This window comes from Ambystoma mexicanum, chromosome 7q (assembly GCF_040938575.1).
Source record: "Ambystoma mexicanum isolate Mex_15411 chromosome 7q, UKY_AmexF1_1, whole genome shotgun sequence".
Classification (NCBI taxonomy): Eukaryota; Metazoa; Chordata; class Amphibia; order Caudata; family Ambystomatidae; genus Ambystoma; species Ambystoma mexicanum.
The window spans coordinates 900,623,241-900,635,447 of NC_090941.1; the positions used below are offsets into that span (position 1 = coordinate 900,623,241).

At 46.7% G+C, this 12,207-nt stretch overlaps 1 protein-coding gene across 1 annotated transcript in view; it reads right to left on the reverse strand.

Moving 5' to 3' along the window:
- The window catches only part of EED (embryonic ectoderm development), a 677,001-nt gene that overhangs the window by 615,387 nt on the left and 49,407 nt on the right, over positions 1 to 12,207 (reverse strand). Inside the window, exon 2 of the mRNA XM_069639744.1 lies at positions 544 to 696. Coding sequence (XP_069495845.1) covers positions 544 to 696 — 153 coding nt within the window. The remainder of the gene's footprint in view (positions 1 to 543; positions 697 to 12,207) is intronic.

Here is a 12,207-nt window from a genome sequence, read left to right on the forward strand (position 1 = left end):
CAGCGAGAAATCTAGCAGATGGTACAGAAAAGGTACCAGACTGCCGAGAACTGGTGCAACATACACTCACCCCTAATCCTCACAAAAAAAGTGTACAGAAATGCAAGTTGCGCAAACACTAGCAGACAAAGATAAAAAGAAATTCTTAAGCAGTGGTTCACACTTTGAGGAATGCCAAACCTGTATGAGCAACAAAAAGATAACAGTACTACAGGTGGGTGGGTTGTGTTTAATTACACATGGAAATATCCCCACGGTGGTAGGCCTAGAACCGTTATTCAGTGAAGAGAATCTTTTTAAAGAACATTTTTTAGAAACAAAAAAAAAACATTTAAACGTAACCAAAATAAAAGTCTACAGAAAATGCAATGCCATTACTAGTTTTCTTCAAAAGTTGAAGGCCCTGATCAGCAGCTATCCAAGACAGATAATGGTTCTACCAAAATTGTAAAAATACATCCATGGATGAGGTTACCACAAGAGGGACTGGACGGCTGACATACAAATTGCTTCAACATCTTCCCAACTCACAACTGCACATACCTTAAGGCTGTTAACACATCTGAAGGAATATTTACATTTCTTGGACTTCCATTTCCCCTTACCCCAGCTCTTCCTACCAGGCGCATTGGGGGTGTTTGTCGGGGTATCTGGACGCTCAGTGTTCGTCCCACTTTCTATGCTCATAGTATCATCCTGTGAAGACATAAGCAACAATGTTTTTCCAAAATACACCAAACAATACTAACAATGTATCTGAGTGCCATCTGCAAATATTAATCTTACATTTTTCCAATTTTGTCCAAAGAAGGTGGTATCTTAAGAAAATTTACATCACCTGCACTCTGGCAAACACCTTCACAAAATGTTCTGCTATGTAATAGCTTAAGCAATAATACGGCTCCAGTTACCTTTTATTTGTTGCCTTCCTGCACCAGTGGCTAAAACTTATCGCACACAAGCCTGCTAAGTTGAACACCTCCACCTGCGATGTCCTCTGCCCGACCACAGTTGTGTGGAAAGGGGCAGGGGATGTGGGCCAGGAGTCATCACTTGGGTCAATGAGTCACAAACAGAAGCTAGTGTGGGAAGGATCACCAGCCCCATTCCTGACCTCAAGACCTTTTCAGGGGGGCATGGAACCCTCACATTTGCAAATCAGGGATCGTGGACTCCAAAGAATTGTGCTCCAACTGACTCTCAAAGTAACATTTGTCCTCATCAACATTTTGGTACCAAGTGAACTTTGAATAATTATTGCCCTAGGAGAGGAGTGAGACTAGCTTTAGCATTACATTGTGTCAGAACTCTATTTTTGAGAAGAATTTGTATAAACCTTTTGGTTCAAAAGCCACGGATAACAGCTCAATTACCCACCCCCTCCCCACCATGCATTGTTGCACAGGACTACAGCATTCCACTAACCTCAGCATTCCACTAACCTCAATAGGAATCTACACAAGAAAGATGGTGCTTGATCATGGCAGTAACATATGCACGGATCACAAATATGTAACATTCCCACTAGACCTGTGGGGAGAGCCTTAGTTTACAGGCTCAACCTAAGAGAATTGAACTCACCCCATGGTGACGAGTGAAAATATTTTGCAGTGCTTTCTGAAAAACGGTGCAGGTTACCATATGGATAATGGTGCAATGCTACCAACCAAATGCCAGCCATGCACAATAAAACATATTTGCCTTTTACTGCAAAGAGGCCTTTCAAGTACTTCAGTGCAAGGAACAGATGCCAGAACACACTTGGTCAGGGCACTTTTTTTTTACACCAACAGCATATTTACAATGATCTTTAAGAAGACTGCTTAGAAAGAACCGTGTCAGGCACAGTATGGCTCAAGGTTTGAGGTTCTGGTGAATAAAGCTAGCACAAACAAATTCCAGGGGATTGTGTTCAGGAAGGGACAGGTATGTGCAGTGGGTGGGTAAATAATCAAACACTGACAAACCTGTCTTCTCCTCCTAATTTTACTCCAATACAATGGTTTTGGCGTATAGGTAAAAGTCACCACTACCCATCAGCAAAAACTAATATAAATATAGGAAAAACACATTTTTAAAACAATTTGAAAAGGGGAATGGCCTGGAGCCCCGGCGATGCAGTCACACTCCTGATGGCCTCGTGGGACGCCCGCTGCCTTCTACTTTTTAAGGTGGATCTAGCTTAACATGACATAAGTCAACATTCTGGGGCGATAAGAAATCCTTGAGGCACCTGCAGCACCATCCGATTCATCCTGCAACAACGAGACTCGGGTGAAATCTGTCACGCGGCCCCACTACCACCCACGGGGCCGATTCCAAAATGGCGGACGGAGCGGCAAGCCCGAGACTGCTGGGAGAGTGAGGGGGAACAGGGTGAGGCGCTGATTCCCAGAGTTCCCCCCCCATAACACCCTCCCCCCCAATGCAGGAGAGATCTTCCGATTAAGACTACACAAGCCCGCCGGCCCGCCCTGGGTCCCGCTCTGTTGCCTGGAGCTGGCAGTCCTGAGCTGGGCAACCCACCTGGAACCCACAGAGCTCCTCCACGGTGCAGGCACAGAGGACACTCCCAAGAGATGCCTGCACCAATGCAGGGGTAAACACCCGCGCTCCAGTACACCGGACCCCCGTGGTAGCACTGCAGAGAACCTGCGCCTCAGCCCCTCCAGAGCCTGCCGCCAGCTCCAGCTCTCCGGCACCTGCATCGGTGGGGGATGAGCGCTCCCACACTGGTAAGGTTGCACGAGCTCTGCAACAGCACCAGTGGTGGCGGAGTGGGGGGGTCCTGCAGCTCTCCCCTCGCTCCACTCCAACATCGACAAAGGGCCCACTCCGCCCCTGACCCTCACCTCTGGGCCCACCCCCCCCCCGGCCAAATATCTGGTGAAGGAGCAGCCCACTCCACCTATGCCCTTAACCTGGCCCACCTGACAACATAGGGGACGGTGCCCTCCAGCTCTTGGGCCCAACTTGGTGGTGGGAGCCCCAAACGGCAGAAGGAACCCAGTGACGCAGGAGCTGGGAACCTTTCCCTTGCCTGTCCCTACCAGGACCATACCAATATATTGTACATCCAAAACGAAACAGCCCGGTCCCCATCCCGGGGCTCCGGCCAAGTCAACAATTTTGGACACCCCATCTCACACTGTCTGAAGTCCTTATGTTCCTCGAAGACCCCCACTAAGCAGATTGAGACTGCCACTCCTTGAAAAAGAACGGTGAACAACTCTAATCGACATTTACGGCGCGCCTGACCCCATACTCCTGGCGGCTCTCCCTCTTCAATCCCCCTCTTCCTGATCAGCTCCTGGGGCGCCCTGGCCCACGTCCTAGCCCTCTCCTCTCTCCCATGTGCTCAAGGGAGCTCAAGCAAGCCTTTTCATCATCGCTCACTCCCTGAGAGTGTGGAGTCCTTCCCTGCCAGCAGTACCCTTTTCTTGCCAACAAACCTCTGCTCCCTGAACAACTAGACCGACGTGGGAACGGTATATGGACACCCATTTCCAGATATATTGCTTAGTCACTATATCCTACCCAGAAGTCACTACAGCGCCCCTGCTACGCACAAACACCACCATGGCTAAACAGAAATCTGGCAAAAACCCAGACATTGCTGTGATGTTATTATCAGCTGATAAAAAGCAAGAAATAGAGCTTTCTGCCCCCGCCTCCCTCGCGACCAAGAACGATATTAGGGCATTTATGACTGATATCAAAGTCGAATTTAGATCTTGTATGACTGAACTCTCCACAAAACTAGCGCACACCGACCAAAGGGTGACTGAAGTCGAACAACGACTGGGGGAGATGGAAGACTGGGCCGAGGACCAAGCAGCTACCCTAAGTGAAGTTCAACGCTCAGACTCTACAGGACAAATGAGAGATCCTGGAATTCAAGCAGGAAGACCTTGAAAACAGAGCATGACGCAACAACCTCTGAATTCGAGGAGGGCCGTCCTCATTCCCAGATAACAAACTGGTGGACTATGTGGTGGACAACTGCTTCTTGATCGCACCCACAGACTACACCCCCGCCGGGGAGTAGAATCAGACTCTCCCCCCAAGCCCCAATGTAATCACCAGGGTTCACTTTTTCACTAAAAAAGAGGCCATTTCAGCCATCGCTCGGTCCAGGGACGAACTCTCTTTTCAGGGCCCTCTCCTCCAGATCTATCCCTCCTCACTCTACAAAAAAAAGGAGATCCCTCCAATCCCCGACGCTGTTCCTCCAGGATCAACAAATCCACTACAGATGGCTATTCCCTACAGCCATACAATTCACTTATAAGGGTACTCTGAGGAGGATCAGTCAAATTGACGATGCAGAAAAGATCATGCAGCCAAACTCACCAAAATCCCAATCACCTGCAACCTCGGAAAACACTGTGGAAACAACCCTTACATTACCACCAAAAAAAAAAAAAAAAAAAGACAAAACACATGGCCCAAGGTCCCGAGATTTCAGAAAAGAAGATGAGCCTGCACAGAGGTGTACAGGTATCCTGCCACAATAATCTCCAAACATCATGAAGCCAGCGACAATTCCCTGGTCTGCCCATAGATCGATCCTACGAATTGACCCAGACTCAAACAACCTTGTTTGCCCAACAAAACTCAACCACCTAGAAAAACACAGAAGAGTCCATACAGCAATGGCAGCGGGCCATTCCCCACCCACGGCCCATGCCCAGTTCCGAGGTACTGTCCACCCAGGAGTCCTCGAAACGCGATGCAATGTTTGCTCTTTGTTTTAGCCATACTGGCTATGAACAATTGTTTGGCCCAGTTGGCCAGCGGTGGAGCCAGATTGACGAAATTGGCTCCCCCGCCCCCCAGTTAAAGCTTGGTCCCCCCCGTTGGGCACGGAAGCTAAAAACTTCACGTGCAGAGTGGAAAGCGCCAATAACTGTCTTACATGTTGCCTGATTTAGACCCCTCCGGCTCCTCCCTTCCGAATCCGACAACAGCCCCTCCTCCCATCCAAGATCCTCTCACTCACCATTACTCTCCTTAAACGTCAACGGACTGAATTCTCCTGCTAAGCGCAAATGAATCCTGCAAAGACTCCAAGACGAAAATGCGGCAGTAATTATGCTGCAGGAAACTCACCTATTACCAACCGACGTACAGCGTCTACACTCGACACATTTCCCAAAACTGGTTTTTGCCACCAATGGCACCAAAAAAAGGAGGTTCAGCAATTCTTTTTAAGAAAGGGCTAATCCCCAAATCCTGGATACAGAAAGGGTCCCTGAAGGCCGATTCATAGCAATAAAATGTCTGCTATTGGGACAGCTATATCCATTTGTTGCCCCAAACACGGGCCAAGCTGCTTTCTATGAGGCCTTGAGCTCCGCCCTCTCCTTTCTAGAGGGATAGTGATTGGGGTGGGATTTCAACGGAGTCCCGGACCCAACACAAGACAAATCCCACAGCCATCCACGGGGGACTTTACTTTAGCATTAGCTCTCTTACAGCTATTCAGATCCCTTGAGGTGGTGGACTCATGGCGAGTACTCCACCCCTCAGAAAAAGACTTCTCCTTCAACTCCTATGTGCACAGAACTTTCTCCAGAATAGACCACCTCCTGATCTCACCACAATTGCTTGCATTCACCAACAAATTACACGAATAATCTCGGACCACATGCCGGTTTCCATGGAGATTCGAGCACAAGACCCTGCCCCGATGGCCTGACGCAGTTGGACATTATACGATCCGATGCTCAACGAGATGCCGCTACGGGACTCCATAGCGACAGCAATCAAATGTTTTTTTTTAAGAAAACCTTAGCGAAGACACTCCCCCTGCTAACACCTGGGGCGCTATGAAGGCAGTAACACGGCTGATCCTCGAAGAACAACTTAGGAAAGCTGAAGAATCCCATAAGGAGAGAGGCTGGTCTGCAAAAACTCAGCAGGCTATCCGTATACCAAAGAACAAGGTAGAAGCACACTACGCGGAACACACAGCCCACTCACTAGCAAAGACCAAGCAGTTTTATTATGCAAAGAGCCATAAAGCAAACAAGCTCTTAGTGGCCAAACTTGCAAAAACTAAAAGGAGAAACATGATCGTGGGATTATGAGACCCGCAAGGCAAACTACATCACACTGAACAAGACAAACAACGATTAGTGGCAGACAATCTACTACAGGTGATGTCTGCCCCACTACGAGACCTAGCAGAACAGAGAATACCTACGGAAGGCAGATCTCCCCCAATTGCGAGACGCAGCCCGAGACATCCTAAATGCGCCAATCTCAGGTGAGGAAGTGGACAAAGCCATAAAGTCCCTCAGACCTTGAGCCCCTGGGGCCGATGGCTATTGTACCATATTTAACAAGGTCTTTAAACCCCAACTGCTCGCTCCACTAGTTGGCCTCTTTAATTCCTTCAGGATCACAGGCATCATAACCCTCTCTATGCAAGAATCAATCACCGTCCTCCTGCCCAAGCCAGGAGAAGACCCGAGAAAACCTGTGTCATATAGGCCGATTGCTTTGCTAAATATCGATGCTAACATCTACTCAAAAATTCTGGCAACACGCCTATCTCAGGTTATGCCTGACATAATCCATCCCGACCAAACAGGATTCTTCAGAACAGATCCACAAGTGACATTTTCAGAGCACTGAACTTGGTGGATCTATCTTCACAAAACTCACCGAAACTGGTTCTCATGGCTCTCGACGCAACCAAAGTGTTTGACAAAGTGGACTGGACCTTCATGAGACTCACCCTGGAAGCCTTTGGATTTGGGTCAGAGTTCAGAACTATGATCCTAGCCAACTACCAAGCACCGAAAACCCTCCTTAGAATCAACGGCTGCCTCTCTGCCCCGATCCCCACCGACTTGTGGCACTAGACAGGGATGCCCCCTATCCCCACTTATTTGCATGGGCCATGGAACCCTTCGCCCAGCGTGTCAGATTAAACAATTTCATCAAAGGCCCCCCGTGTCGGCTCCTTCACACAAAATTGCGCTGTATGCAGACGATGTCCTATTGACCATCTCTGAACCCTGCTCTTCGCTGACCCATGCCCTGGCGGAAATAGACAGCTACAGTAGAGTAACTGGATTCTCTACCAATTTTAACAAGTTAGTGGCCTTGGGGCTAAGCATAACTCCGGCAGATAGGGAGACCCTAGCCTCCATGTGTCCAATCCAATGGAAAACAAAGGCTATCGCTTACCTAGGAGTCCAAATCCTGGATGAGCCGAAGATGGTCTACCAAGTAAACTTCCCCCCCACTCTAAAGAACTAGAAGCTGACCTAAAGCGCTGGGCATCTCAATATCATTGATGGACCGGATTACTGCTTGCAAGATGAACCTGCTTCCCACAATCCTGTACGTGTGCTCAACACTCCCAACCATGATCCCGACACCTGCCCTTCGCGGCCTACAGAGGCAAATGCTACAATTAATCTAGAGGGGGAGGAAAGCCTGGAATCCCTAGGGGAACAATGCTAAATAATGCAAGACTAGGTGGCTTGGGGGTCCCAGACCTGCAAAGATATCAAATGGCGGCACAACTGGCATGCACACAAGCATGGCAGGGTCTCCTCATGTCTACCAAGCATACAGTGAACATCTGGGATAAAGCCCTGAAACAGAAAGGGATCCCGAGAGTACTGGGCCCTTCATCTCCAATATTGCTGAACCTGGCTTGCTCACCTGGAGCGCGTCCCCAAAACTTAAATTGGATCGAAGAGGGCATGGAAACCCTAGGAGACCTTTTTTGAGGGAGGACTAGCCCGCACTTTCGAATAAATGCAAAGAAGGCTCCAAGAGAAGGACATATTCACTTCTATTCAGCTGCGTCACTGGTGCACTCACCTGCAAACCTGCCAAGCAGCAACCCGTGCCCCCACAGCCCTGGAAATAACCCTCAAAGAACTCCCAACCCGGGGTAAAATAACAAGCCTATACAAACGATTCCAAACCGATTTCCTTGCCTTAAGAACTAGTGCTATGGCAAAATGGGAATCGGACCTGGCACACTCAATATAGGACCAAACCTGGGTGGACAACTGGACACGCACTCACTCTGCATCGGCATGTATCACTAACAGAGAATTATCTTACAAGATCCCGCTACGCTGGTATTATGCCCCCTTGAGACTCACCACATGAGCCAGACTCTCGACCCGACCTACTGGAGACGGTGTGGCCAAGTGGGATCTTTTTTCCATATGTCGTGGACCTGCCCTAAGGTCCAGAATTTTTGGAAACCATGTTTAACTGTCATCAGAGGGATCAGCCAAACGACAATTCCTCTGGAACCTGAACCTATCCTCCTGGGGTCCCCTGTCCAAGGAATCTACCCACAATCAGGAACCAAAGCCAAGTTACTATCTCGTCTCGTAGCAGGTAGAATCATGGTCGCCCGCACATGTAAATCTGTTGAGGACCCGCTTCTACCCCTTTGGTGGGTAAAAATATGGGACGTGCAGCTAGCGGAGAGGGTAACGGCAGCCAGAGCGGGCCTGCTCCACCGCTTCCAAAACATCTGGGGACCAATAATTGACTATGACCAGGAGTTCCCGCCCCTGACCTACAAACCGCAACTGGCCAGGAGGATCGAGGACGGACATACTTCTTAAGCGCTGGGGGAATGAACAGTGACCATCAACACCTACCCGGGATAAACAACTATGGGGGGGGAGGGGACAGGGGGGAAAATGTGAGGAGATTCCATTATGTCATGATTCAAATATATATATGGTTACCACTCTGTCTTGTTCCAAAAATAAACATTTAAAATTCTAAACCAGCTTTAGGGACCCTTGGAGGGCGGGGGGTAATAAAACTGAAGGGGAATACAATGCAATGATACCTAATCAGTATAATTTAAAACTAGAGTCAGATATGTCTATGATCCATATAGGATAGCAATCAGCACCTCAAGGAGGGAGCTCTGCGTGTACCAAAGTGACGACAAGTGGTCCATAATGCGTTAGCTGGAGTGACCACCATGTACGGTCAAAGGCACACAAAACCCATGAAGGCATATGAATGGGTTTGAAATGTGTGTGGTGAACGCTCACAACCTTCCTTTGTTAGATAACTCTTATGGTTAATCACTACTAATTTGGAATTTAAAGAAGGGTGCAAACCCGCTGGAAAAGGTGCCTCCGTGGAACGGCACACAACGAAAACAGGGGGTAAGGACCAAGGCCGTTAAGCCAGCGGTGCGGGCTGCACTCCCAAACACCACTCGTGGTGTATAGATTCAATGTGGTTCAAAGCACACAATAATTAACTTCTGTCAGTTTAGTGCAAAAAATGATAGTTTAATCCTTGATTTTCGTCATCAATTTAAGTAATTGTACATCTTAGAAAAAGCAGATGTGCAGGGCGAGCTAAAATAATTGGCCAATGCATTTCGGAACACTGTTCCTTCGTCAGGGCCAGCTCATTCACTAACTAATCAGATTCGAGTGCTAAAAATTGAGCAAACGAATCTGTTGGATAACCCACAATATGTCAGCAACATTAATTAATTGAACATACAGTAATTATAAAGCAAATCCACAGGGATCATAACATAGCAAGAAAATAAAGTCATCAACGTATACATCATCATGATTTAGGAGTTTTTCAAGTATGCCGGGTGTGGATACATTATGCCCAAAGTGGCCATATGGATGCACATGTTCAATGACAATAACCGCAATGAACAACACGATTTCAACACATACCAGGAGAAAGGTTACATGTAATAAAGAGTCCATACATGTCATGAACCATAATATTAACAACGGATACCAATAGTAAAAAAGTAAAAATAATGTAAAAAAATAAATACGTGAAATCCCATTTTATGTGCGTGGTGATAAACCGTGGAATTACAGCAAAGAAAGAAGAAAAGAAAAAGGTAGAAAAATGACCACCAAAATGCCATATATCGTTTTATCTAATAGGCATCAAGTAATGACGTGACCATTTCAACACTGACCTTGCCAAAGATACAGCATGGACTTGAATTTTACACCAACACTTCCAAAGTAAACGTGCTTGACTGGCATTTCTATGCGTGTGCGCCGGCGTTTTACTTTGCGTGCAGACTCTTGTCTGGAAGAGACATGCAACGCGATTAGCAGTGTCTCAAAGTTACCATTTAACTAAAGTCGCTCGTAAGAGAGCCATGCAGCGCGGCACCCGGCGTGTCATTATTTCATCTTATAACAAAGGCTCTGAAGTTGACATGTAGCGCGAGACGCGCCATGTCAGAGTTCCATTCCATTAGAAGGGTTCAGATGCCTACGAGCACCGTAACGCTCAATCTTGCTTCTTACCGGACAGTAGAAAGAAGGCGAGCCATGCGAAGACGCCTCTAGGACGCGTTCGCGGTAGCCATAGTGCTAAATGTTGTGTTCGTATCACGTTGCCAAGCAACACATGGAGCCGCGAGTACTGAGAAACGCCGGCGGCCATGTTGGAAAGGCTGTTGGTGTGTATCCCGAGTATTACATGTCTTGTAAGGTGTACACTCTTACGTGAGCTCGTAGTAATAATGGTCAAGTTCACATTGCGAAATAAAATAGGAGCGTAATTACATAACATTTCTACATGGATGAAAATAATGACAAAATAATATAGAATCATAAAAAAATCAAACTGGGAAATGTGAAACCAAGCATGAGGGAGAGAAAAATTAAAGAATAAAAAATAAATGAAATCAACACCATTTCTATAGTTAAAAATACGCCTACCTTGTCTTGAAACCTATCGCCACAGTATGCACTGGCACAGGCAAGAGTAGTTTAAGCTGTAAACTCCCCTGTAAATATCCTTAGTTAGAGGAAAAAGAGGTAAAAAGAGAGTAAAGAGCAGATCAACGTTGCGAATGCCCGGGGTACTATATCTAAGATTATCATCAGGTGAAATAATCCTATGAAAGCAAGAAGGAAGAAAAGAAGGAACTTAAGACAAAATTCTCCGACAGTATGGAGATGGTAGCATGGATGAATCCAAAGCTAGTATACAGTACCTATTGGTCATAAAGGCCATGTTGTATATCTTTAGAAATAAGTACATTCTTGACCACACCCCTGTTGGCATATCCTAAGCGAGCCTAGGATTGGCTCAATGTCATGGTAAATTCTGACATATCATACATTATCAACTCCACAGTATATCATAATACAGTTAATCAAGCATCAAAGGAAACCACTGAGGTCCAGTTCCTCGTTCATTCCATTCGGTGACAGCGAGTCGAGTTTGTTGATCCAAAAAGCCTCCTTCTGCGCTCGCCACTGTTTGTTGTCTCGAGATTGTCCTTTGGCAAACATAACTTCTAGCACGAGAAAGCTCAATTGGTTCACCTTGTGCCCATTGTCATTGAAGTGTCTGGCTACAGCTGACATCCTGTTGTTATTCCTGATGTTTGATTTATGCTCGTTTATCCTGATTGTGATTTTGCGTGAGGTCTCTCCCACGTAATACTTTCCACAGGGACACTTTATCACGTAAACAACATTCTCAGAAAGGCATGTAGCATATTGTCTTAGTGCGAACCTTTTGCCAGTTCTTGGATGTGTAACTGTGCTACCTTTGATGATGCCGTTACAATTCCCACAGCTCATGCAAGAATGAGTCCCAGGGAATTTGTCTGGTCTCTTGGCGGGTATTTTCTCTTTGGTTTGTACTAATAAGTTCCGCAGGTTACTGCTCTTATGATACACAAACGTTGGTGGAGTAGGAAACAGGTCAGCAGTCCGTTCGTCGCTTGTGAGAACATTCCATCTGTTGTGTATTATGGCCTTAATTTGCTTACTTTGTATTGAATATTTGGTAACGAAAACTAATTCAGGACTGTCTTTCACAGGTTTCTTCACCAACAGTTGCTGGCGTTGTTGTGCATCGGTTTTGTCACGGGCAATAGCTAAATCAGTCTCTGGATATCCTCTTGCTTGCAATTTCTCTTGTAGTTTCTGTAATTGCAAGCGGTAGTCCTCAGGGTCACTTACAATCCTTTTAACCCTTAACATCTGCCCATAAGGCAGATTCTGAAGAGTTTTGGGCGGGTGAAAGCTGAGCCGATAGAGCAGATTATTACGGTCTGTAGGCTTTGTACACAGCGTAGTGGTAATTCTATTGGCTTGGATGTACGTCAAGATAAAGTACATTAGGATTACCTATCTCAATAGTAAACTGGATACGTTGGTCGATCCCATTAAGGAATATCAAAAACTC